Source organism: Odocoileus virginianus, chromosome 2, assembly GCF_023699985.2.
Source record: "Odocoileus virginianus isolate 20LAN1187 ecotype Illinois chromosome 2, Ovbor_1.2, whole genome shotgun sequence".
Taxonomy (NCBI): Eukaryota; Metazoa; Chordata; class Mammalia; order Artiodactyla; family Cervidae; genus Odocoileus; species Odocoileus virginianus.
Window position 1 is genome coordinate 24,003,115 of NC_069675.1, and position 27,394 is coordinate 24,030,508.

General features: G+C 39.9%; 1 protein-coding gene and 1 long non-coding RNA gene across 11 annotated transcripts in view; one reads left to right on the forward strand and one right to left on the reverse strand.

Annotated features, from left to right (window-relative positions):
• The window catches only part of MTA3 (metastasis associated 1 family member 3), a 210,639-nt gene that overhangs the window by 78,031 nt on the left and 105,214 nt on the right, over window positions 1-27,394 (forward strand). For all 10 annotated transcript variants that reach the window (XR_011491552.1, XM_070477493.1, XM_070477463.1 and 7 more), the window contains exon 4: window positions 17,915-18,041. Coding sequence is in view for 9 of the 10 variants with exons in the window: in XM_070477493.1 (XP_070333594.1) it covers window positions 17,915-18,041 (127 nt within the window). In the remaining variant the exon portion in view is untranslated. The remainder of the gene's footprint in view (window positions 1-17,914; window positions 18,042-27,394) is intronic.
• LOC139038553 (uncharacterized) lies at window positions 17,878-20,340 on the reverse strand. The gene is made up of 2 exons (XR_011491598.1): window positions 20,187-20,340; window positions 17,878-18,407 (listed from the first exon to the last, which is right to left on the reverse strand). It is a non-coding gene; the product is annotated as an uncharacterized lncRNA (long non-coding RNA).

Sequence of the window (27,394 nt, forward strand, 5' to 3'; positions counted from 1 at the left end):
AGATATCCTGCAGAAAATGTCTGTAAGAAATGTAGTTGTAATCCTGTATCCTATGACTGATTCTTGTTTCTAGTTTGTCCATGCTAGACTATAAATTTTCTGACACTTGGTTTCCAGACTAAAGTTTTGAAAAGGATTATATCCTATAGTATATGATGGCTCATATTTCTTATATTGGTAATTCATATATTACATAATTCACAATGTTAAATAACATGTACCGTTATAGAATTATTTTAGATTGTTTAGTAGTTTACAGGAAAATGGAGTAAAAAAAATGCATGTGACTTGTCTAACAAATAGATTTTCATGAAGTTATCTGTTGTCTTTCTTTACTTGGTGGAATGATTAGATCAGACTATATGTACAATTCTTAAGATTTTTAATATGTTCCTGAGGAGCCTTCCAGAAAGTATGAATCAGTTTATCTTCACACTTTGCTATCGTTTTGTCCTTTCTTGTACTTTTTGGAAGTTTCATGGTCTTCTCTGTAACTGTAAGTTTATGACTCACTTGCAGTTAGTCTTTGTGTTATGGTGCAAGGTGCCCCTGCTTGGTTCCTCTCTGGCGGCTGCGTGTGTGTTCACTTGATTCAGCCCTGCTTGTTGAAAAGACTCTCTTTTCTCCATTCTATTGCCTTTGTACCCCTGTCACATCAGTTGGTTTTAAATAAGTGCGTCTATTTCTATCCTTTCTCTTCTGTTCCTTTCATCCACTTGTTGCTCTTGTTGCCATTTTCACCATCAACGTGCTTTGGATTATTGTATCTTTCTACTACTACTTGAAATCAAGTAATATTAGCCCTCCAACTTTGATTTGTTCTTTTTTAGACTTGTTTTGGCTATTCTAGATCTTCTGCGTTTTTATATAAATTTTGGAATCAGCTTGTGAGTTTTTACAAAAATAAAAAGGTCTGCTGGGATTTTGGTTGTGATTTCATTACATCTACTTGGATGAGAATTGATGGCTTTATAATACTGAGTCTTCTAATCACGAACACATGGATTAGTGGTTTCTTCCTTCTCATTGTTGGGTAGTACTCTGAAAAGGCAAAAAGATAGGACACTAAAAGATGAACTCCCCAGGTTGGTAGGTGCCCAATATGTTACTAGAGATCAGTGGAGAAATAACTCAAGAAAGATTGAAGGGATGGAGCCAGAGCAAAAACAACACTCAGTTGTGGATGTGACTGGTGTTAGAAGCAAGGTCCGATGCTGTAAAGAGCAATATTGCATAGGAACCTGGAATGTTAGGTCCATGAATCAAGGCAAATAGCAAGTGGTCAAACAGAAGATGGCAAGAGTGAACGTCGACATTGTAGGAATCGGCAAACTAAAATGGACTGGAATGGGTGAATTTAACTGAGATGACCATTATATCTACTACTGTGGGCAGGAACCCCTTAGAAGAAATGGAGTAGCCATCATAGTCAACAAAAGAGTCCGAAACACAGTACTTGGATACAATCTCAAAAACGATAGAATGATTTCTGTTCGTTTCCAAGATAAGCCATTCAATATCATGGTAATCTGAGTCTATGCCCTGACCAGTAACGCTGAAGAAGCCGAAGTTGAACGGTTCTATGAAGACCTACAAGACCTTTTAGAACTAACACCCAAAAAAGATGTCCTTTTCATTATAGGGGACTGGAATGCAAAAGAAGGAAATCAAGAAACACCGGAGTAACAGGCAAATTTGGCCTTGGAGTACAGAATGAAACAGGGCAAAGGCTAATAGAGTTTTGCCAAGAGAATGCACTTGTCATAGCAAACACCCTCTTCCAACAACACAAGAGAAGACTCTACACATGGACATCACCAGATGGTCAACACCGAAATCAGATTCATTATATTCTTTGCAGCCAAAGATGGAGAAGCTCTATACAGCCAGCAAAAACAAGACCAGGAGCTGACTGTTGCTCAGATCATGAACTCGTTATTGGCAAATTCAGACTTAAATTGAAGAAAGTGGGGGAAAACCAATAGGCCATTCAGGTATGACCTAAATCAAATCCCTTATGATTATACAGTGAAAGTGAGAAATAGATTTAAGGGACAAGATCTGATAGACAAATGCCTGGTGAACTATGGATGGAGGTTCATGACATTGTACGGGAGACATGGATCAAGACCATCCCCAAGAAAAAGGAATGCAAAGAGGCAAAATGGCTGTCTGAGGAGGCCTTACAAATAGCTGTGAAAAGAAGAGAAGCAAAACGCAAAGGAGGAAAGGAAAGATATAAGCATCTGAATGCAGAGTTCCAAAGAATAGCAAGGAGAGATAAGAAAGCCTTCCTCAGGAATCATTGCAAAGAATTAGAGGAAAACAGTAGAATGGGAAAGACTGGAGATCTCTTCAAGAAAATTAGAGGTATCAAGGGAACATTTGATGCTAAGATGGGCTCAATAAAGGACAGAAATGGTATGGACCTAACAGAAGCAGAAGATATTAAGAAGAGGTGGCAAGAATACACAGAAGAACTGTACAAAAAAGATCTTCACAAATCAGATAATCACGATGGTATGATCACTCACCTAGAGCCAGACATCCTGGAATGCAAAGTCAAGTGGGCCTTAGGAAGCATCACTACAAACAAAGCTAGTGGAGGTGATGGAATTCCAGTTGAGCTATTTCAAATCCTAAAAGATGATGCTGTGAAAGTGCTCACTCAATATGCCAGCAAATTTGGAAAACTCAGCAGTGGCCACACGACTGGAAAAGGTCCGTTTTCACTCCAGTCCCAAAGAAATGCAATGCCAAAGAATGCTCAAACTGCCACACAGTTGCACTCATCTCACACGCTAGTAAAGTAATGCTCAAAATTCTCTAAGCCAGGCTTCAACAGTATGTGAACCATGAACTTCCAGATGTTCAAGCTGGTTTTTTTTTTTTTTTTTTTGGCGGTGGGGAGGGAAGAGCGCAGGGGCCCCGCGAGCACCCACGTGCCGTCAGCTTCCCTCTCCCTGCCGCCGGGACCAGAGGGAAGGGACACGTGCGCGCACGGAGGTGACAGCCGCGACAGGCGCGCTCCACCAGCCCCCGGCCCCGCTCGCCCCCCCAGGGAAAAGGGACGGCGGGGCCGCCCTGCGACGCCCCCGACTCTCGTCCGCGCCACGCCTCTCCCCACACCACCCTTCCCAGCCCGCGGGCGAGGAGGCCCGCGGCGGGGAAGCGGAGGAGGGCGCAGCACCCCGAGCCCGGGAGGCGCCGTCAGGGGCGCCCCATCTTCTCCCTCTCCTCGACCCGCCTCCCCTCCCCTCCCCTCCCCCGCTCCGTTGAGGACGGCGGCCCGTCGACCGCCCGGGGAGAGGCAGAGCGCCCGCGGAGGGAAAAGAGCGAGGGTGGCACGGACCACCACAACGCCCCGGCCGCCCGGAGCGACAAACCCTTGTGTCGAGGGCTGACTTTCAATAGATCGCAGCGAGGGCCGCCTTTCCGGCCGCGCCCCGTGTCCCGGGACGAAGGGCTCTCCGCACCGGACCCTGGTCCCGACGCGCTGCGGGGCGTGCCGCGCCGCGCCGCGCCCCGAGGGACACGGGCGACGGCCCGCCGGCGGGGACGGCGGGGGACCGGCTATCAGAGGCCAACCGAGGCTCCCGCGGCGTTGCCGTATCGTTCCGCCTGGGCGGGATTCTGACTTAGAGGCGTTCAGTCATAATCCCACAGATGGTTCAAGCTGGTTTTTGAAAGGGCAGAGGAACCAGAGATCAAATTGCCAGTATCCGCTGGGTCATCGAAAAAGCAAGAGAGTTCCAGAAAAGCATCTATTTCTGCTTTACTGACTATGCCAAAGCCTTTGACTGTGTGGATCACAATACACTTTAGAAAATTCTGAAATAGATGGGAATACCAGACCACCTGACCTGCCTCTTAAGAAACCTGTGTGTAGGTCAGGAAGCAACAGCTAGAACTGGACATGGAACAACAGACTGGTTCCAAATAGGAAAAGTAGTACATCAAGGCTGTATATTGTCACTGTGCTTATTTAACTTATATGCAGAGTACATCATGAGAAACGTGGGGCTGGAGGAAGCTCAAGGTGGAATCAAGATTGCCAGGAGAAATATCAATAACCCCAGATATGCAGATGACATCACCCTTATGGCAGATAGTGAAGAGCTAAAGAGCCTCTTGATGAAAGTGAAAGAGGCGAGTGAAAAAGTTGGCTTAAAGCTCAACATTCGGAAAACGAAGATCATGGCATCCGGTCCCATCACTTCATGGCAGATAGATGGGAAAACAGTGGAAACAGTGGCTGACTTTATTTTTTTGGACTCCAAAATCACTGCAGATGGTGACTGCAACCATGAAATTAAAAGACGCTTACTCCTTGGAAGAAAAGCTACGACCAACCTAGACAGCATATTAAAAAGTAGAGACATTACTCTGCCAACAAAGGTCCATCTCGTCAAGGCTATGGTTTTTCCAGTAGTCATGTATGGATGTGAGAGTTGGACTATAAAGAAAGCTGAGCGCCGAAGAATTGATGCTTTTGAACTATGATGTTGGAGAAGACGCTTGAGAGTCCCTTGGACTGCAAGGAGATCCTACCAGTCCATCCTAAAGGAGATCAGTCCTGGGTGTTCGTTGGAAGGACTGATGTTGAGGCTGAAACTCCAACACTTTGGCCACCTGATGTGAAGAGCTGACTCATTTGAAAAGACCCTGATGCTGGGAAAGATTGAGAGCAGGAGGAGAAGGGGACCACAGAGAATGAGATAGTTGGATGGCATCACTGACTCAATGGACGTGGGTTTGGGTGAACTCCGGGAGTTGGTGATGGACAAGGAGGCCTGGTATGCTGCAGTTCATGCGGCCTTAAAGAGGCAGACACGATTGAGTGACTGAACTGGAGTATTCTATTGTATGGATGTACCACAGTTTGTCTGTTCCTCTTTTTGTGGACATTTCAGTGTTTTCAGTTTTTGGCTATTACAGATAAAGTTGCTTTGAACAGTTTTACAGGTGTTTGTACAGGCATACATTTTTCTCTTGGTTAGTAGTGGAGTGGCTTAATCATTTAGTATGGATATTTTTAACCCTTTATTTATTTGGTTGTATTGAGTCTTAGTTTTGCCACAGGCTTTAGAGTATGCAGGCTCAGTAGTTGAACTGTGGTGGCTTAGCTGTCCCTTGGCATGCACGATCTTAGTTTCTGACCAGAGATTGAACCCATGTCTGCTATGTCGGAAGGCAGATTTTTAAGCCCTGGACCACCAGGGAAGTCCCTTTTTAAGAAACTGTGTGGAGAAGGAAACGGCAACCAACTCCAGTATTCTTGCCTGGAAGAATCCATGGACAGAGGAGCCTGGCAGGCTGCAGTTCATGGGGTTGCATGACTGAGCGTGTATGCATGAGGTTGGAGGGAAATAGCAGTAAACTGGTTGAGCTAAAAAAAAAGAAAGGAACTGCAAACTCTTTGCCAAGGTGAATCTACCATTTTACATGCTCATCTGCAATGTGGGGGAGTTATGGTTTCCTCACATCTTTGCCAACACTTAATGAAGTCAGTCTTTTTAATTTTAGGCCTCCTAATAGATATGTAGCAGTCATTGTAAATTTTACCTTCTTGTGTCCTGTAATTTTTATGTTATAGGATTTTTTATATTCCTGTAAATCTTCTTGAGCCTTGTTCTGTGATGCACTTAAGTTACTTGCCAACAGTTTGGTCCTTTTAGTTGTTGACTTTATGACTTAATGTAAATTTGTTAAGTGGGTCCAGAGCAGGCAGTGCTCATCTAGGGCTTATTTGTTCCCTAGTACTTAAGCAAGACCTTTCTGTGTACTCTACCCACTACGCTGTGAGTTATGAGTTGTACTAGTGTAGTTGTTTGAAAACAAGCATTGTTCCTGGCTCCCTGAGAGCCAGAGCACAGGGCGCTGTTGCCGCTGATTCTCTCCCTCGTTTACGGCAGTTTCCTCACTTGCATTCGCTGACGGGTGCTTCGCTCGAGGATTACTGGCTGTGGTCTCCAGGTTTTCTCACTGTCTTCTGAACTGCAGCTGCTTTGGTCTCCCTGGTCTCTCACCTTTGTCTCCTCACCTGGGAGTCACCCAGACTCTGCCTCAGTTTCCCCTCCTCTGTTGCCTGGAAACTCTGCCAAGGCAGTAAGTGGGGCCCGTGTTAGGGCTCATCGTGTTTGCTTCCTGTCCCTCGGGGGTTACTGTCCTCGCCTCGGGTGCCAGTGACCTGATGCTTCAGGTACGGTATTAAAGTCTGATTTGGAGGGGCGTAAATGTGCCTGACTTTTCCACTTGGCGCTTCGTCCGTGGGCTCCATCTGTGTTATGCTTGTTTTTTGTTTTGGTGCAGTAGTATTCATTCTCGTGGTGGTGGACATTCAGGTGGTTGCCTGTATGGGCTCCTGTGAATGAAACTGCTACGAACTTTCTTTTGGTGTACTTAAGCTCTCATTCCTCTTGGGTAAACACTGAGGGTTAGGATTCTTGGTTTGTGGGGCAGGTGTAAATATACTTTAGTAGTATATTGCAAACTGATTTCCACAGTGGTTGAACCAGTTTTTCACTTTGTATGTGAATTCTTGGACTATATTCTTGAAGAGACTTGGCATTTTCAGTCTTTCAAAGTTTCGCTGTTACGGGACAGCAGGTTTTCTTTAAGGAGGCCACAGCATATACTTAGGTTAAGTAATGTGAGGGCTGAAGTAACCAGTTCTCCTGGTTTGCCTGAGACTGAGGGGTTCTCTGAATGTAAGACTTTAGTGTGTTTGTTTTTTTTTTTGGTGGCTCAGCTGGTAAAGAATCCGCCTGCAATGTGGGAGACCTGGGTTTGATCCCTGGGTTGGGAAGATCCCCTGGAGAAGGGAACGGCTACCCATTCCAGGATTCTGGCCTGGAGAATCCCATGCACTGCGTAGTCCATGGGGTCACAGAGTCAGACACAACTGAGCGACTTTCACTTTCACTTGAAAGCTTTATTTATTTATGACTGTGCTGGGTCTCGGTTGCCGCGTGGGCCTTTCTCTAGTTGTATTGAGCGGGGGCTGCTCTCCAGCTGCTGTGTGCGGGCCTCTCGTTGCAGTGGCCTCTTGCTGAGAAGCAAGAGTTCTGGGGCGCGCAGTCTTCAGTAGTGGCTGTTCCCAGGCTCTGGAGCACAGGCTGAATAACTGCGGTGCACAGACTCAGGTGCCACGAGGTCAGGGATCGAACCTTTGTCTCCCGGATTGGCAGGCAGAGCCACTGAGCCACCAGAAAGCACAGGATAGTTCCAGTCACCTTAAATGAGGCTCTCAACTTATTTAGGCAGCAGAATGTGAAGTTGAAAGCAGGAGACTCACAAGGTTCAAGCCAAACCCAAGTTCAGATAAGGCCTTACCCAGTGGTTGTGTTCTCTAGTCAGAAAGACGGGTCCACTCACTCCACCACCTTTATCTTTCAGATCCCAGCATAAACTGTTTCTTCAGAGAAGAGTCGACTGGCCTCTCAGGCCATGTTAATTTTCTTTGTTGTATTTGTGGAACACCTTATATAACCTTATAATACTTGCCACGCTTGCCATATTTTTATTTGAAATCTTTATCACAGCAGGACATTTATGTCTTCCTCATAGATATCCCCACAACATATTGGTAGGGACATCAATAAATTTTATTTTATTTTTCTTCTCTTGGGGGATAGGGTGTGGTTGTGGGGGGGGGAGATGTAGGTGAAATATGGCAGGGTAGATCATTAGAAGGTTTATAAACCATGAGACTTCTTAAAAATCAAAGCAAGAGAGAAATGTGTTGTAGGAAGATGCTGGCTGCCGTATCTGTAATGAATGGGAGAGGATGATGGGCTTGGGGTTCTGGAAATTTTGGTTACTTGTAAATCCTTTTGTTTCTTAAGTTTTAAAATTGATAGCAAATGAGAAAATGCATGGTGGCATTTTAAGGCTGCATAAAATTCCAGATGGACTTTGAATATGTTATAAGATTGGGCAGCCTTTGCCAGATGCAGTGTTCTTTGAATAAATAAATGTAAAGCAGAAATAGCTTAAATTTCTGATGGGATCCTAACTTGCTATAAAACAACTTATGAGTCATTGTATCTCACTATGTGAAGATAAAATTTCTGTGACAGGTTTCTTAAACCCAGTAAAGTAAGAAAGCCTTGTTTCAGCCACTTCATGTTTCTCTTTTCAAGTTAGACTTTGAGTTAATAATTCTTTTGATAAGTTAGTTGTTCCTGAATATCTTTCAGGGTATTTGTGGTGAAAACAGTTTTCATGATAACACTAAGCTGTCACTAGATGGTCTTCCTGATTCAGGAGTATATGGCATCACCATTCAGGATAATTCAGTATGTGCTTGTGATTTCCTGTGTTTTCAAAAATGTATTCGTTTTAATTTCTAACACAACATTGATAGATATAACCCATGTAAGCAAAACTTTTTTGAAGTCTTTGATGGGATTGAAGAGATAAAGGAGTTCTGAGACTAAATAGCTTGAGAACAGCTGGCATAGGTATTCTGCACTCCCCCAAAATGTTTTAAAATTAGTGTCTTACACTCTTTTCAACTTTATATGTGATTTTCTTACTTCTTATAACTTTTCATCGACTCCCAGTATCTCCCTGTTTATTTCATGCATTTCTTTATAGAAGGGCAGTAACTCTTGGTGCTTTCCTGTTTTTGAGCTCCAAAATAGGCCACTTTTCTGTTTTGCTCCTCTCCTTTTCTAGTCTTCAGAACCTAAAAGTTAGTTGTATATTTGTAATCATGTGTATATTTCAGAAATTAATGTTATGCAGAATGTCACTTGAATTTTATATTTTGGAAAGATGATGGAAAGTTGTAGAGAAGGAAATACAGGTAATGAAATGATTATCAACTGCAGTGGTTGTCTCATTAAGAAAAAAAACAGTTTCTCATGGATTAGAGTTTAGTTACAGATTTCCTTCTATTGAGTCCTATTCATTTTTTGATTTTTATTCAACTTTTATTGAAGTTTCTAGGAAGCAGGAAAGTGAATAATGTGCTAATTATGAACCTGCCAGCCAACTTTGTCCTCTCTTATAACACACATTTGCTTTAGATTCTTTTAGGGCTGTGGGCATCGCTTCCCAGCCCTATTGCTTTTCTGCTTCCCCCATAGGTGGATTGCTATCTCATCTGTGGTGTATCTTTTTCCATTTGTCTGTTTATAACTTTTACATATGTACATATTTATCTAGAGCATTGTTTTTGCCTTTTAAAAAATGATATTTTACATATGTGTCCCTCTACAGATTGCCTTCTCGCTCAATATCAAGTTTTTGCAGTTTGTTGGTGTGTGGATTCACTCATTAATTTTTAACTGCCAAGTAGAAATTCATTACATAACTATACTGAAATTTATTGTTCTTTTTGCATTTCATTTCCCTTCTGCCCTTTTTTCCGAGTTTAGCTTGTTCTCTTTTATATTATTCATATACCATATATAACTTGCCACTTTGCTTTTATTTATTTAATTTTTTAAAATGTTTATTTTTATTTATTTATTTATTTGGCTGCACTGGGTTTTAGTTGCAGCACTCTGGATCTTTAGTTGTGGTACGTGAATGGTTAATTGTGTCACGCCAGGAATCGAACCCACGCCCTCCACATTGGGAGCCTGGAGTTTTAGCCTCTGGACCACCAGGGAAATCCCCACTTACCGCTCTAAAAAGTGTTTTTTAGTATATTCACACATTTATGCAACTGTAACTATTATTTAATTCCGGGGCATTTTTTTACTCCTGCACTAATCCTCTGTCAACCTCTGTCTACTTCCTGTCTCTCTTTATTTGCCTGCTCTGGATTTTTCATATCAGTGGTGTCATGTAACATGTGACCTTTTGTGTCTTTCTCTTTTGTAATGTTTCATTTAGTTTAATGTCTCAAAGTTCATATTGTAGCAGGAACCAGCACTTCTTTCCTCTTTATGGCTGAGTGATAAATATGCCATTGTGTGGATATCCTACATTTATTTATCCATTTATCAGGCATTTGGGTTGCTTCTACTTTTTGGCGGTTAGGAATAATGCTGCTATAAACATTCACATACAAGTTTTGTGTTAACATGTTTTCGGTTCTTCTGGGTATATACCTAGGAAAGCAATTGCTTGGTTACATGGTAACTCTGTTCAACTATTTGAGGAAGCATTGAGCTATTTTACAGTGCAGCTGCACCATTTGACATTCCCATGGATAATGTACAAAGATTACAATTTCTCTACATTTTTGCTTATTATCTTTTTGATTATAGTCATTCTAGTCGATGTGAAAAATCTCATGGTGGTTTTGATTTGCGTTTCCCTTGTGACTAATGACATTAAACATCTTTTCATGTACTAATTGGCTCTTTGTGTATCTTTTTGAAGAAATGTCTATTCAGATTCTTTGTCCATTATTTAATTGGGTTGTCTTTTTATTGTTACAAGAGTTCTTTATTCTGGGTACTAGACCCTTATGAGTTACATGATTTGCAGACGTTCTCTCCCATTCCATGGGTTGTCTCTTTGTTTTCTTGAGAGTACCCTTTTAATCACAAAAATTTTAACACTAATTTTAATTTACCTGTCTTTTCTCTGGTTTCTTATGATTTATTTAGGGTGCTGTAGTGAGGAAACTATTGCTTAGTCTAGGGTCATGAAGATTTACACTTGTGTTTCATTCTAAGCATTTTATAAAATTTTTAGCTCTTACATTTAGGTCATTTTGAATTAATGGTGTGAGAGTCCAGCTCTATTCATTATATATGGGTGTCTGGTTGTTGTTAGCGCCATTCGTAGAAGACTTCATTCCCCTGGGCTTTCCAGGTGGCTCAGTGGTAAAGAATCTGCCTGCCAATGCAGGAGACGTGGGTTCGCTCCCTGGGAAGATTCCCTGGAGAAGGAAATGGCAACCCTTTCAGTATTCTTGCCTGGGAAATCCCCTGAACAGAGGATCCTGGTGACTACACAAAGAGTTGGACATGACTCTTTGTGTAGAGTTGGACACGACTCTTTGGAGTCCAATGGAGTCACAAAGAGTTGGACGCAACTGAGCAACTGAGCATGCACGCACCTTCATTCCCCCGATGATTGTCTTGGCACTCTTGTCCAAAATCATTCTAATTAATCTGTGCCTGTTCTTATGTCAATACCTCATAGTCCTGGTTGTCATAGCTTTTATCCTCTTTTTTTTTTTTTTTTTGGCCACACAGCATGCAGGGTTTTAGTTCCCCAACAGGGTTTCCCTGATAGCTCAAACGATAAAAAATGCGCCTTCCATGCGGGAAACCTGGGTTTGATCCCTGGGTTGGGAAGATCCCCTGGAAGAGGTCATGGCAACCCACTCCAGTATTCTTGCCTGGAGAATCCCCATTGTCAGAGGAGCCTGGCGGGCTACGGTCTGTGGGGTTGCAAAGAGTAGGACACAAGTGAGTGACTAAGCGCACACACACATACAACCAGGGATCAAACCCTTGCCCCCTTCAGAGGATGCATGGAGTCTTAACCACCGGGCCACTAGGGAAGTCACTGGGTTGTAGCTTTGAAGTAAGCTTTGAAATCTGAAAGTGTGAGTCCTCCTAAATTTGTTCATGGCTGTTGAGGGTTGCTTATGTCCATATGCATGCCTGTATGAATTTTAGGATTAGTTGGCCAATTTTTGTGAAAAAGGCTATTGGAATTTTGGTAGGGGTTGCACTGAATCTATCAATCAATTTAGGGAGTATTGCCATCTTAACCCGGAGAAGGCAATGGCACCCCACTCCAGTACTCTTGCCTGGAAAATCCCATGGATGGAGGAGCCTGGTAGGCTGTAGTCCATGAGGTCGATAAGAGTCGGACACAGCTGAGCGACTTCACTTTCACTTTTCACTTTTATGCATTGGAGAAGGAAATGGCAACCCACTCCAGTGTTCTTGCCTGGAGAATCCTAGGGACGGGGGAGCCTGGTGGGCTGCCGTCTATGGGGTCGCACAGAGTCGGACACGACTGAAGTGACTTAGCAGCAGCAGCTGCCATCTTAACCATATTAAATCCTCCAATATGTGAACATAGTTTTTCCATCTATTTAGGTCTCTTTAAAATTTCTTGTAAGAATGTTTTGTCATTTTTAGTATATGAGTTTTGTCTTTTGTTAAATATATTCCTGAGTATTTTTTTTCCTTTTGATGCTATTGTAAATGAAATATTCTTAGTTTCAGACTGAATTGTTCAGTGCTATTGATGAAACTATCATTGATGTTTGTTGATTGATCATTTGCCTCTAGATTGCCAAATCTTTTCTTTCTTTCTTTAATATTTATATATTTATTTGGGTGCCTGGGATCTTCCATCTTTAGTTGCGGCATGTGGGATCTTTAGTTATGGGCATATGAAGAAGCTCTCAGTTGCAGCACGTGGGATCCAGTTCCCTGACCAGGGATTGAATCCAAGTCCCCTATGTTGGGAGTGTGGAGTCCTAGCCATTGGGCTACCAGGGAAGTCCCTGCAAACCTTTTCTTTGTCTTCATTCAGATAGTTCTCTGAAAGCTCAACTATCATAAAAATCCTTCTAATTTTATTCAACTTGCCTCTTTTTTTTTTTTCTTACCAGGCAGGCTTGAGTTGCATCTATACTGAGCTATTTTCAGTCAAATAATATGCCTTCAAACACTTGAGTACTTCTTAAATGTATCTCTAGACAAAATTTTAACCACCTGCTTTTCTGTATGTTCTGTACCAGCTCACATCATCACTGTGGGCTGATAGTTCATTAAAATGGAGACCTGAGGATGTTTGTTTGAGAATAACCTGTGGAAAACTCTCCTTCTACCTGCCCGCTCCATACCCCCCGTCCTAACTAGCATGTAGAAATTATAATTTTGATTAGTTCTGAAAAATACCCAGTTCAGGCAAACTGGAAGTGAAAGTCACTCAGGTGTGTCTGACTCTTTGCAACCCCATGACTATACAGTCTGTGGAATTCTCCAGGCTAGAATACTGCAGAATACTGGAGAAGGTAGCCTTTCCCTTCTCTAGGGGATCTTCCCAACCCAGGGATTGAACCCAGGTCCCCCGCATTGCGGGCGGATTCTTTACCAGCTGAGCCACAAGGGAAGCCCAATAATACTGGAGTGGGTAGCTTATCCCTTCTCCAGGGGATCTTCCAAACCCAGGAATTGAACTGGGATCTCCTGCCTTGAAGGCAGATTCTTTACCAACTGATCTATCAGGGAAGCCCTTTCAGGCAAAGTCCTGAGAATCAACAATGACTTTTCCTTGCCTAGGTTCTGTCCCTCTTTGTTCAGACACCTAAATTGTCTGTTGCCTGTTCTGGCCCAGTTACGTGTCACCTGCCCACTCTTTAAAATTTTGCATGAATCCATGACTGTAACCTGCTGTGGAAATTGATCTGTATCCCATACCTGGATGCTCTCTTTCTTCAGATTACTCAGCTAGTTTGATTTCTTCTCTGACACCTGCTTCCTGGACATTGTTTTTGCTAGCCTTACCTAGCCTTTTTCAGGCTGTGTGTGTAGTTAGCCTTGCTGAGCTCTGGGGCCGTGGATTCTTTCTTATCCTGAAGTCTAAAGCTTTGAAATTTGTAGGACACTTGCTGGGTTGATCTCAGTTAAGTACAGTGATACTTACTTTATAAATATATATTTATATGTATTGTTTGTTAAACCTTCCACAGTCCCTTGGTGTGGTTTCTTTCTGTATTCTGTCTCCAGTTTATGACCCTAGTACCTTAGTGCTTAATAAACTGTACTAAAGCCTTGCCAACTGGTATCAGTCTCTTCTGTTGCTGTACTATTTTAGTGGGACTTCTACTTTAATAACTTTTAGAAGGTAGCAAATTTGATTTTCCACCAAGCTTGGTAAATGGTTTTAAAAAACTAAAAATGTGTTACGATGGACATGGTTTTTGATGATAGTTGTCTTCGATCTATTAAATTTTTAATTGTCTAAATGTCGGTTTTTGCTGTTATGTATGGTTAGAATGTTAATGGGATGGGAGTCATTCTTGTTCAGAAGCCAGTATAAATTTATACAAAAATGTAAATGAAACTTAACTAGTAAACTTGAGAAAATGAGTTTTAGATGCTGTTTTGGTGATTTCTGTGTTTGGTTAGGTTGAACTTAAGAAATCTTATTCCTTTTCACCCAATATCAAGAGATTGCACAAGAAAATAAGATTTGCTGTTGTTACCATTATTTGTAGAGCTTGCTGCTATTTCAGCCCTAAAGGGTATACATTAGAATACAGTTAGCTGTGTTTTATGGAACAACAATTTATCAAATCCTAATTAGATAAAGAGTATAATTTCGTATGTAATATTTGCTGGTGCTAATAGTGCCAGTGCAGTGATAACTTCATTGATCTCCACTGGTGAAATGTTATTATACTTGCAAGTAAATGGCTCTGTTAGTGTTGCATTTCTATTTGAGTAGTTAATTATAAAGAACATTCAAAGAATTTTAAATCACATTATTCAGTTTTTGAACTTGGTGGATCTTTTTCTTTTTTTTTTGGATCTTTTTCTAAATCAGTTATTAATTTTTGCAAGTTCATTTTCAATTCAGAGTTTTAAATGTTTGAGGGTAGAAAACATTTGATACTTAGTCTAGTCATTGCCCTCATACCATTTAAAAGAACAACAGCTAGAGAGTCACACATGATAAAATTTCTTGCGGTCCTGGATCCTTATGTGAGAAATTTGTAGAAAAGGTTGTGAGGAGCAGAAATGTGTTGCTGTTGGTGCGTGTTTTGCCAGTCAGTGTCCAAAAATTAAAGCCTCTGAGGCCACACCTTGGGCTTTACTTCCTGTGAGAGAAGCCAGCCACCCCTTCCTTGACTCTGAGTTCTCAATACTGTGACTGTTCCCATAGACACACAGTCTGGTCTGGTCCAGGGAAGGCTGCAGAACATCTGTGAACCTCTGCAGGTATGGATTCTAACAAACTGGAAAATTCTTAAAGAGATGGGAATACCAGACCATCTTACCTGCCTCCTGCGAAACCTGTATGCAGGTCAAGAAACAACAGTTAGAACCAGACATGAACTAACGGGCTGGTTCCAAACTGCAGCACGCCAGGCTTCCCTGTCTGTCACCATCTCCCAGAGTTGGCTCAAACTCATGTCACCATCCATAGTGATTATGGAGCCCAAGAAAATACAGTCTGTCACTGTTTCCATTATTTCCACATCTATTTGCCATGAAGTGATGAGACTGGATGCCATGATCTTCGTTTTTTGAATGTTGAGTTTTAAGCCAACTTTTTCAGTTTCCTCTTTCACTTTCTCAAGAGGTGCTTCAGTTCCTCTTCGTTTTGTGCCATAAGGATGGTGTCATCTGTATATCTGAGGTTATTCATATTTCTCCCAGTAATCTTGATCCAGCTTGTGCTTCATTCAGCCCAGCATTTCTCATGATGTAATCCACATATAACTTAAACAAGCAGGGTGAAAATATATAGCCTTGACGTATTCCTTTCCCAATCTGAAACCAGTCCATTGTTCTATGTCCGGTTCTAACTGTTGATTCTTGACCTGCATACAGGTTTTGTAGGAGACAGGTAAGGTGGTCTGGTATTCCCATCTCTTTAGGAATTTTCCATAGTGTATTGTGATCCACACAGTCAAAGACTTTAGCATAATCAATGGAGAGAAGTAAGATGTTTTTCCTGGAATTCTCTTGCTTTTTCTATGATCCAGTGGATTTGTGTATTACTAACACTAGACATCAGAAATGAAAAAAATTGTAAAGAAGTTCATATTTATGTATGGGTTTTATAATCCATGCATTGATGATAAAGCAGCAGCAATATGATTCCTTATAGTAGTCTCCTGTGATTGTCATTTCTTCACAGTAACCTAGCCTATACTTAGGGCAAGTACACTATTGGAAACATTGTTGCATTAAAAAAAAATCACTTACCTGTGATAATATGCTTATGAATAGTTTTTCCAAATACAGGAGAGAGGCATAAGTGTTAGTCACTCAGTCGTATCTGACTCTTTGTAGCCACAAGGCTCCTCTGTCCATGGCAAGAATATTGGAGTGGGTAGCCGTTTCCTTCTCCAGGGAATCTTCTCGACCTAGGGATCCAACCTGGTTCTCCTGCGTTGCAGGCAGATTCTTTATAGTCTGAGCCACCAGGGAAGCCCCTGTGTAGTGAAATGAATGGTAGTGTAATTCTTTGAAAGGAATGTTGTAAAATGCTAAGGAAACTAACGTAGTATTAGTTTTTATTAAATATCACTCACCTCTTGCCTATGTAAGGTTAGACTAGTATCTGCATGTTTTATGAATTGATGACCGCTTTTATTAATTTTCTTGACTTTTTTTTTAATTTTTAAAATGAATGAATTATTTTTGGCTAGTTCTTTGTTCCTATGAGAGGACTTCCTCTAGTTGCAGCAAGTGGGGATCACTCTGTAGTTGCGGTGCAAGGGCTTTCCATTGCGGTGGTTTCTCTTGTGGATCTCCGGCTTTAGGGCATGTGGACTTCCTGGCTGCAGAGCCTGGGCTCTGTAACTGTGACACTCGGGCTTAGTTACCCTGTAGCATGTGAGATTTTCTTGGAGCAAGTGAACCTGTGTTTCCTCTTTGGCAGGTGGATTCTTTACCACTGAGCCACCAGGGAAGTCCTTTCTTGATATTTCTAAGCTACAGGGTTCATCTGTAAATATTTTCAATTGTTGCAAACCTCCAGAAAATTTCCAGTATACTGTATTTAAGTCTAGATATAAGTGGACCCGTTAAGTTCAAACTCACATTGTTCAAAGGTGGGCTTGGTTCAGTGAATGCAAGTTTGACCTTACTCTGTTTTGAGAGTTGATAGTTTACCATGTAGTTCTAGGTTGAATGTCGTGTTTCCTCTTGGATGGTGTTGCTCTGTCTTCCTAGCATGCAGTATTGCTGCTCATCTGTGATTCCAACGCAGATTCTGGTTTCTTTGGTGTGCTTGCACTTTGTCCCTGTAAATGGTGGTAGTCTTCTCATGCCATTACTTAAAAAAAAAGTTAAGTATGCTGGTAATTCAATCAGGACACTCATTCTTACTGGACACTTAGTAAGGGGAAATTTTCTTCAATCATTCTTTGATAAGTCTTTCCTCATCCCCACTCTCCCCTCCCTACACCACTCCCCCTCCACACACACAGAAAAAAGATGTTAGAGAATCTGTTTGCTTTATCGTTTCTTTCTGGAACTTTTATTAGTTGGATGTTGGACCACATGCATTCTTCTTTAATTTTTTAATCTTTTGGTTTTCAGTTGTCTTAATTTTTGGGAGATTTCATTAGTGTTGTCTTCTAATTCTTCTATTAGTTTCATTTGTGTTATCAAATTTGAAATGTGTTAACAGGATTTGTTTTCTGATTATACTATTTTTAAATGGAGTATTCTGGGATACAGTTACTGTGTTATAGATAAACTTTTGATGCTTTTCTCCTGCTTTTTTGATCTCACCCCACTTTTCCCTTCTCACAATACTTGGTAGCTTCAAGAACTGAGTCAGTACACGCTCTGTGCCACACTTCTCCACAGCATCCCTTTCTGTACACACAGAGATTGTCACTTCCTCCTCTTGACTGTGTGTAGTTTATTTTTTTTAACATCTCTTTTCTATCTTCTAAAACTGTTGTTGTTGAAAATCTTCCATTGTTGCTTCATTTTTTGTTGTCATTGAAATGTTAGTATATTTTCATTGCTGTTTTGGTGTGATTTCTTGGGGGAAGAGGAGATACATAAGATATATGCATTGTTTCATCTGCCATCTTAAAATTGGAGTCCTTCCTTTGAGGCCTAGGTAACTAAATGTTATGGTTGTAATTCACATTACAAGTTAAATGTGTAAGTTTAAAATCAGTTAGTTTGAACAAAATATTGAATTAAAGCTTGATTCAGTCTATCTTAATAACCAAAATAGATAATACAGTTTGTAATAATGCATTTTTTTAATTTTATTTGTGCAGAAGAAATTGAGGAAGAATCTGAAACAACAGTCGAGGCTGACTTGACCGATAAACAGAAACATCAGTTGAAACATAGGGAACTCTTTTTGTCGCGCCAATACGAATCTCTGCCCGCAACACACATCAGGTAAGAACTTTTTAGAAGTTGATCTGATATTCTCAGTAATACTATGACAGTCGAAAGAAACAAAACGAAAGCAACCTTTTTGAAGCATTTTCCAAACTCAACAATCTTGCTCAAATCAGTTCACTGAGGGCTTCATTATGTAGTCTTATCTTGAAAATTTATAGTTTATATTAGCATTTTATTATTTTATTTATTTATTTATTTTTATATTAGCATTTTAAAGCCCTGCACATGTTATGCAGTCAAGTAACCATGTTGGCTTTGTTTTAATCCGGACTTTCCCAATCGTTTAAGTTATCTGTTAGCATCTTGCAGAGCAGCGTCCAGCAGACAGCATTTTAGGACGTGCTGGTCTTCTCCAGATCCCTAGAAAAAAGTAGAGTTACTAGGGTCCAAGAACTGGAATCCCAGATCTGGTTCCCAGACAAGTGTCTCTTGACCTTGTAAGATACAGTACCTTTTATTTATTTATTTATTTCGGAGGGCCTCTGGGATGAAAACGTTTTATTCTTTACTGCTGACTCACTTGCATCTGCTGTGTGCATTGATGGAATGAAAAGTGAATTCAGTCCCTGGTTTGTAGCTTGGGGAGAATGGTGGTGGTCTTTTTCACCTGGTGGTGGTAAGATTTAGGCATAGGTTAAGCTCTTTTTAAGTGCTGTCTGTAGTAGGTGCATCTTAGAGGTATAACAAAATGTTTGAACTCAGAAAACAGGCAGTTACTGACCCTCAGTGTCAGGAAAGCTTCCGAAGGAGTTGGCATGTACTCAGCCTTTGAGAGACTGGGGGGCATCTTTGAGGTAAAAGAAAACAGGTGAGCATGGGTGTGGGCAGGGAGCAGCTTGTGTCTAGGGTGGTGGGTGTGGGGGCGATGCAGTGTTTTTGTCCCCTCTTGTTAAAGAAGTTCCTTCAATTTTTGCTTTGTTGACAATCTTTATTTTATTCAACCCTTCACTAGTTATGATTGTCTTAAAAGCTGTTTATGTATGGAAATAGAATGTAATAACTGTTTATTTAAAAAAATTGTCCCTTCCTCTCTAGTCCTGAATGTCGATATTGTATCTAAGACTGTCTTCTTTGGGCTCAAACACGTTTGGAGACTTCCTGAAACCCTGGATTGGTCTTCATAACACTCCACAATCCCCCCGACCTTTGTGTATCTTGTACTTCTCTTTTCAGAAATGGACGCAGAGATCCTTCCTCTAAGACAGGAAATGTATGACAAAGATACTAGAATCCCTTTTTTCCAAATCTTTTCAGAGATACAAATCTTTTCAGAGATAGCTTGATCCTCCTCAATAGTTAACATCATATATAATTGCTTTTTTTTTTTTTTAGTTTTTTTAGGGAGCACTGTGCTTAGATTGGTGAGAGTTAGTATTAATATGTTCTGTGTGACTTAGGGTCCTTTGTTAGAAAAGATAATAAAAAAAGAAAAAGAAAAGATAATCAGGCCAGATAATGTGGGAACAGTCATTTAACCTAAAAATAGGGGTATTTCAAAAAATACGGAAGTAAGTTACTTTTCACTGAAAGGGATGAAACATGAACACATATTTTGTAATTTTCTTAAATATACAGGTAACTAATAAATGCTGAAGAGCCATATGCATTTATCATTTAATTGGAAGAAACTAGAATATAAAGATTCATTTTAAGCTCAAGAAGTTATGTGGCCAGTCATAAGACTCTTGCCAGAATGAGAATCTGACAAATGGTTTTAAAAATGTATCCAAAACACGCAAGTATATTTTTAATTTACCCTCCTGATAGCTTGGAATCTGTTTATAAGAAATGTTGGTTTCCTTTAACAGATTGCTTGGAATGGAAAAACTAGTGAAATATTTTTCATCTTTCACAAGGACTGAGAGTATATTGCAATGGAATTATCAAGACATGCCTTTGTTGAACATGGAAATTACATAGACTACATGATCATTCAGTCATGTTGAACACATTTTCTGAATATATTCTCAATTAGGGAGCTCACTAACTGCTTGATTAAAAAAAAGACAAGGTCCCCAGCTTGTAAACTTCAGTTTATAACCTGTGCCAATTCTCTTGAATTACGAGGAAGAGATATAGACATTTGGGGCATTTGTTTTCGGATTTTTTTTTGTTCTCAGAGTTGAGAGGTTTTCTTACCTTTGGCTCTCATTTTCAAACAGCTGAATGAAGTTAGGGGCAGTCTCTGGCCAAAGCGTGACACCGTGCTAACCAGCCCTCACGGTGATGTAGAACAAGTGCACTTTGGAGTGATCTTGACATTTTGCTAATGTTGAAGTCACGCCTTATCTGTTGTGCTGTAACAGGAGAAAAGTACTGAAGTCCCATTGTTCTTTGGCAGCAAAGGGGGGTAATTTTATGAATACTGGTTTTTAATTCTCAGAGACGTTATCAAGTGCCCAGAATCTCCTTGTGCTGTATGGAGCAGAGGAGCAAACCTGACTGAGGCATTCCTGAGGTTTTTTGTAGTTTTTGTGATCTATAATATTAACCAGATGCTACAAACTTCCAGAGTGGTAGGAAGAGACGGCTTTTCAGGAAGTCCTTTTTATTTCATTGAAAGAGAATGAATAGGACCAGGATTGTTCTGGGTAGAGTTAGTGATTCACCTTTTGTTTGTGAGATAGGTGAGGTTGAACATGAGAATTCCTTTGGAGCATTATTTGGGGAGTAAAGGCGAGAGACAGCATGCTTCCTGCATAGTGCCTTAGGTCACTAATAATAGATTGTATGCTGCATGGGTTATATAGAGCACTGTAAAATTTATTTTTATGCTAGCTAGACCCATCACAGTGTGTGTGGTGTGTGTGTGGTGTGTGTGTGTGTGTGTGTGTGTGTAAAATACTGTGTTTTTTCCAGTTTATATACAGTTTCAGTTATATACAGCCCATGTTTATTGAACTTGGCTTTTAAAAATTGTAGTATTTATTGAGCCTTTATGATAAGTGTTATTCCATTTGCTTTACATGTATTTTATTTGATTTTCACGATGAGTTTGTAATGTGTGTATCAGACAGAAAGAAAGCTACATTTTAGTAGCTTGTTGGGTAGATAGGCTCTTTAATTTCCTATTTCTTTTTTCACATAATTTTTTTGTTTACTCAAGTTGAATGGTCAGAACTGAATTAAAAACTGAGTTAAGTATATAAACTATACTGTCGTACAGTGTTGGAGATATAAATAGTGACTGGGAACTAGCTACTTGATTGAGGGCCGAAGTTTGTGGATGTGTCTTGCATTTGGTCCAATGTCACTTTTTCCTTACCTTGAAAGCACAAAGCTTGGTTTTTTAAAAGCTAATTACAGCATTGTATATGTAGTGATTAATACCACTTCCCTGCCTCTGGTGTAGCCAGTTAGTCATATTTAATTAGCACCAATCCTTTCCTGCTTGCCAACCTTGGGATCTGGATCACAGCCTTTGAAGTCATGCTTCATTGTGTCTTAAAAGCATTTTGTTAGGTACCTGTTGATTATTGGCCCCAACATGTCCTGTCGTAAAGGCTTTTGGACTGGATGACTTCTCCAAGTCTTATTATGAGCAGTGAGTAGTGACAGAGCAACCATTATATCCGTGTTGTTAGACCTGGCCCTTGCTCAGAGCATCACTGGTGCGGATCCTGCCTTCCTCATTGCTTAACCTTGACAAAATCCAGAGAAACTCTTATAGAACCTAAATTTAGTGTCAGCAGTAGGTCTTAAGGGCTTCCCTGGTGGCTCAGTTGTTAAAGAATCTGCCTGCTATGGAGGGAGACCTGGGTTTGATCACTGGGTTGGGAAGATCCCCTGGAGGAAGGCATGGTAACCCACTCCAGAATTCTTGCCTGGAGAATAGCCTGGGGGCTGAGGTCCATGGGGTCCCAAAGAGTCGGACACAGACACGACTTAGTGACTAAGAACAGAGAACACAGGTCTTAAAGATACAGGTGCACGTAGTGTTCAAGCTGTCTCTTAATGACAGGGTGCTTCAGAGAAAACCTTACATTCTTTTCCTCTTAAACAATTTTTAGCTTGGGGATTCCAGAATGTGATTATGGTCATCACCATCCCCACCATCATTGCCCCATAGAAGACTGGCTATGGCCACAGTTTATAATGAACTTTTCTTGGTTCAAGCAATGCTATGTTGCTTCTGCATTCTCACCTCCAAAATAAGCTTTCTTAATTTGGTTAAAAATGTATGTTTAGCAGCTGTTAAAAATCTTGGGTTTTATGTGTAATTTGTCTAGGTTCTTCACGTCAGACATCATCTTGGAGTGTAAGATTCTAGAAACTCATTATCTCTTTTCTTTCTCCTGCTTGCTGTGGAACACAGTACCCAATAGTCAGTCAGACTTTGAAGTTTTCATAGTTCTCATTTAATTTTATTTTTGTCCTTTAAGGAAATAAAAGTCATCAACAGAATAATCTTCTCTCAAGTACTCCTAACCTTAAATGAAGTTTTAGGTTGTGTGCCTTTCTCTGTTCATGAAAATTAAAGATTGATATATGGAATCACAGGTTGCTTAGGACTCTGAGGGAAAGTGAGATATTCAGAGTCAACATCAAGCTTTTACATGGAGGGCTAGGCTAAGGATAGGAAGTCTATTTTGTGTACATATTATTCGTCACCAAACAAAATGAATTTACAAGTCATATATAGCAACCATGAGAAAGGGGGAAATGAAAGAATTTCTAGCCAATAAGAGGTATTTGGGGGGTGGGATACTGAAGTTCTTGTCTTAACACCCAGTGTTGATGAGGGTAGGGAAACAACTCTTAGATATTCAAGTGTTATTATAGTCAGAGAAATAAAATTTTAATGTGTGAATATCGTTTGACCGAGCAATTCCACTTTTTGATTTTATCTAACAGAGGCTTTTAGGAAAGGGTGTAGAAATATATATACTGATACGTTCATTGAAGAATTGTTTTGTGTATTGAATTTTAAAGATATTTGTTGCAAATAAATGAAATTTTCATTCCTAACTATAAGTCTGCATCATAAATATAAATAGGAACTTGGTATTTGGTAGATTTCAGGATTATTTTACTATCAGAAAATGCAAGCAACTTTCATGCTTTTTTTATGCTTTTCTATATTTCTACCTGTTTTGAAATGAGAACATTTTAGGCATATAATGGAAGAAGTATTATTTAAAATTTTGTATATTAGATAGGGAAAATTTGCCAGTTTTGTGTTCATTTTAACTCCATGCCTTGCCTGACAACCTGGCTGGTTTTAATGAAGACAGAATAGGCAGGAATCTACTAAAAACTAAACTCTTCTTTATCCCCCCTTCCCCAGTAGTAGTAAAGTGGTAACATTAGCTACTGTTATATTAGCTACATTTGATAGCTGACCTATTTCTAATTTAGGGGCACATTTTCCAAATTTTTTTTGCAAAATGCTGTTTCCTTCAAGAATTATTCTGTCAATTCATATTCCCATCACAGTACATTATGAATATGCCCATTTTGCTGTTTCTTGAAAATACTGCATATTAAAATTGAATATTACTACATTAAAATTATAAAATAAACTTATTGTTTATTTTATGATAATGGAAGAATTATAATTTACTGTTGAAATGGGGGGAAAAAAGCATGAAGAAAGGTGCAGACACAAACCCCTGTAATCTCTCCACCCAGCACCACTGACATTTTGGTGTATCTGCAATGTGTTTTTCTTTTCTCATCTTGTGCGCATTCTTTGGGTTTGGACTGTGCATTGTTGGGCGTTTACTGGGTATGGCAGAGGAGCTACACTCCCCAAGTACAGCTTCCTCCCTTGTTAAGTGGTGTTTATTCTTCAGTGCTGCTATTGTCATCTTTGCTCTTTCTAGGTTGGTTTGTTTTTAAATATGTGAGAAATATGGTTGGAAAATGAATGATGGAATAGTAGGAGGAGAGGGGGAGGACAGTTAAATAAAGGCTGGAAAAATTCCATTCTTGAGACATTAACAGACATGCCTGCTAGGTTTGCTATATCTGAAGTAGCAGAATGAGAGTAACAATACTTTGGGCAACTGCCTGGCTGTCCAGTGGTTAGGACTTGGTGCTTTCACTGCTACAAGTGTGCCCCGCACCCGCCCCCCCCCCCCAAAAAAAAAAAAAGAATCTTTTGTCATTCAGAAAGACTGATGCTCATTCAGAAACCAATCCAAGTGTTACTGTCTTGGACTGGGCAAAGATTTCTCAGGATCATGAAGATATTCTTCTGTTTTCTTGAAGTTTTACTGTTCCACCTTTTATATTTAGGTCTGTTTTATGTATATGGTATGAATAGAGGTCAGTTAAATGCTAAGTTTAAAAAGATATGATTTACAATATCATCAAGCAGTATCAAACACCTAGGAATAAATTATAAGAAGGATGTTGTTAAAGAAAAGGGAGATGTGTAAAAATTCCACATAGAAACTATGGAGTATTGCTAAAGGAATTAAATTAAAGACTTAGTAAAGTAAACGTGTAACAATATGTCTGTTTTTCCCAAATTGATCCAAAGATTCAGTGTAATTCCAAAGAAAAACTTAGCAGGGTCCTGTGTGTGTGTGTGTGTGTGTGTGTAAATTAAGAAGCTGAGTCCAAAATCTGTGGTAATGGAAAGAACCAAGAATGTTTCAGAGCGAGGATCGTATTCTTCTGGGTATCCCCCCATACACATTCAGGAGGGGCCTGTTCATATCAACAGTAAGGTGTTACTTACCTTTTCTCTGTATTGATTTTGCCAAAACAAAACCATGTGCAAAAGCAGTGGTGGGTCAACTGCTGGCACCAAGCCAGCTGGAATCAAGTAATGACTTGCAGTCCACCAAACTGGACTGCAGTTATCACTGTATTGTATGTATTTGCAATTAAAAAGTAAAGGGGAAAAGAGGCAAATTGCACTTAAGAATGTCCTTTGCAAAAGAGTACAGTTTTTCAATTTTAATAAATCTCAAATGCCTTTTTAAAAAAAAAATTTGAAGAAAAATTCACACAACATATTAACTATTGTATGGTATACAGGGTACATTTCATTGGCATTCAGGGTACTGATAATGTTGTACAACCCATCACCTCTCCCTATTTCAGGAGATTACACATCTCCATTTTACGATGTATCCGTCAAATCACTGTGCTCTACCCCTTAAACTTGTACAGCGCTGTATGTCAATTATACCTCCATAAAACTGGAAGGAGCAGAAAGAGGTCACACATCTTTTTAGTGTTCCATGTCCTGAAATGAGAAGTATGCATGAATCACTTTTGCTGTGTGCGCAAGCGTGATGGTTATCTTGAGAAAAAACTCATGGTCTTGTTTGAAATATGAGCTGCACTATTAAATAGCCACCTTTGTCATGGAACACCATGTTTGCCTGAAAAAGCCACTGAGAGATAAACTGTGTTTTGTTTAAGACACGACCATTTGGTGGATGTTTTTTGAAAATGAAGTAAACTAGTCACTCATGTGAAAACTTAGTTGTCTGTTAAGCCAGACATTGAAGAAATTTGTAAAACTGTAAAATAATACCACTGTTCTCATTAATTTTGGAGGGGAAAATATAGTAGTTGTTAATAGCAAATATTTGCTAATGTGTAATATTTATTTTTATTTTAAATTAGTTGATGTTAAATTTTAAATTTTAATATCTATCTAAGGTAAATATTGATAGATATAACCCACAAAGACCGAAGTTCTTTGAGGTCCTCAATAATTTTTAGAAACGTAAAGAGATCTTGAGATCTAAAAGTTTGAGAATCATGATAAAGTCAGTCTTTAAGAATAATAATGTTAGAGGCTTATATCATTTGGTATTAAGACACTTGTATAGCTACAGTAATTAATGTAGGATAGTATGGGTAAGTGGATTGTGAAATAAACCAGTGGGGTAGAATAGAAAAGCCAGAACAGACTTGCATATATAGCACAAGTTGATAATTTGATGAAAGCTCCATTGCAACGTGGGCGCTCCTGGTGGCTCAAGGGTAAAGAATCCACCTGCAATGCAGGAGACCTAGATTCAGTCCCTGAGTTGGGAAGATCCTTTGGAGAAGGGAATGGCCACCCAATCCAATATTCTTTACTGGAGAATTCCATGGACAGAGGAACCTGTCAGGCTATAGTCAGCCCATGGGATTGTGAAGATTCAGACACGACTGAGTGACTGCCACACATACACACCTGGAGTTCCATTAATCACAATTCTTATGGAGTAGTGATATTCTAATTATACTGTTCCTTCTTCATATATTAGTTGGAAGGCTTCTGTGGTTTTTAGTTATGACTCTTAATTTTAGTTTTATGTTTTAGTGTGTAACTAAAACTTTTATATTTTAGTGTATAACAACAGCAGAGGCTATCAACTTTATCAGACTTAATCTCTGTTTTACATATTTCTTTAAACTTCGTATGCTATTATGGATTGAAATTCATAGATTATTACTACACATGTGGTACATAATATGGCTTGGAATTGAATTTTGGGTTAAAGATGACTAACCCCATTGTCCTCAAACATCTATTGTCATTGAAAGTAGTTTATATCACATAGGTTCTCCACACTCTGCGTATTACCCAAATTTCCCTTCGTTTAAAGCTTAAAATTCTCTTACCCATTGTTTTCTGCAGTTTCAGTGATGACCTTGGTTGTGAGGTGGTGGTGGTGCTTTAGTCGCTAAGTCGTGTCCGACTATTGCGACCCCATGGAGCCTGCCAGGCTCCTCTGTCCGTGGGATTCTCCAGGCAAGAGTACTGGAGTGGGTTGCCATTCCCTTCTCTAGGGGATCTTCCCAACCCAGGAATCGAACCCAGGTCTCCTTCAATGCATGCAGGTTCTTTACCGATTGAGCTATGAGGGAATCCCTGGTGGTGAGGTAGATGATTTTAATTGGAAGACAACTGTCTTTGTAGCTGAGCTTTTTCCCCCTAATATTTTATATATATCTTTCTCTTTGCCAGTGGTTTTGGCCTTTTTTAAAAATTTAGTACAGCCTTTGTTTTATTACTATTTTTTTCTTGAGATAACACTGGCATCTAACATTATAAAAATTTCCTGTGTACAATATTATATTTCTTCTTCACTATGCACTACAGTGTGCTTACCACTGGAGTTTAGTTTCTGTTACCATACAGTTGATGCCCTTTACCCATTTCAGCCTCCCCAGGCCCCTTTCTGTCTGGTAACCACTCTTCTTTTCTCTGTATCTATGTGTTTGGTTTGTTACTTTATTTTGCTTTTTGTTCATCTGTTTGATTCCACATATGAGTGAAATCTTAGAGTATATGTCTTTCTCTAATTTATTTCACTTTCACAGTACCTTCAGAGTCCATCCATGTTGTGGCAAATGGCAAGATTTCATCTTTTTTTATGGCTGATTGGGCT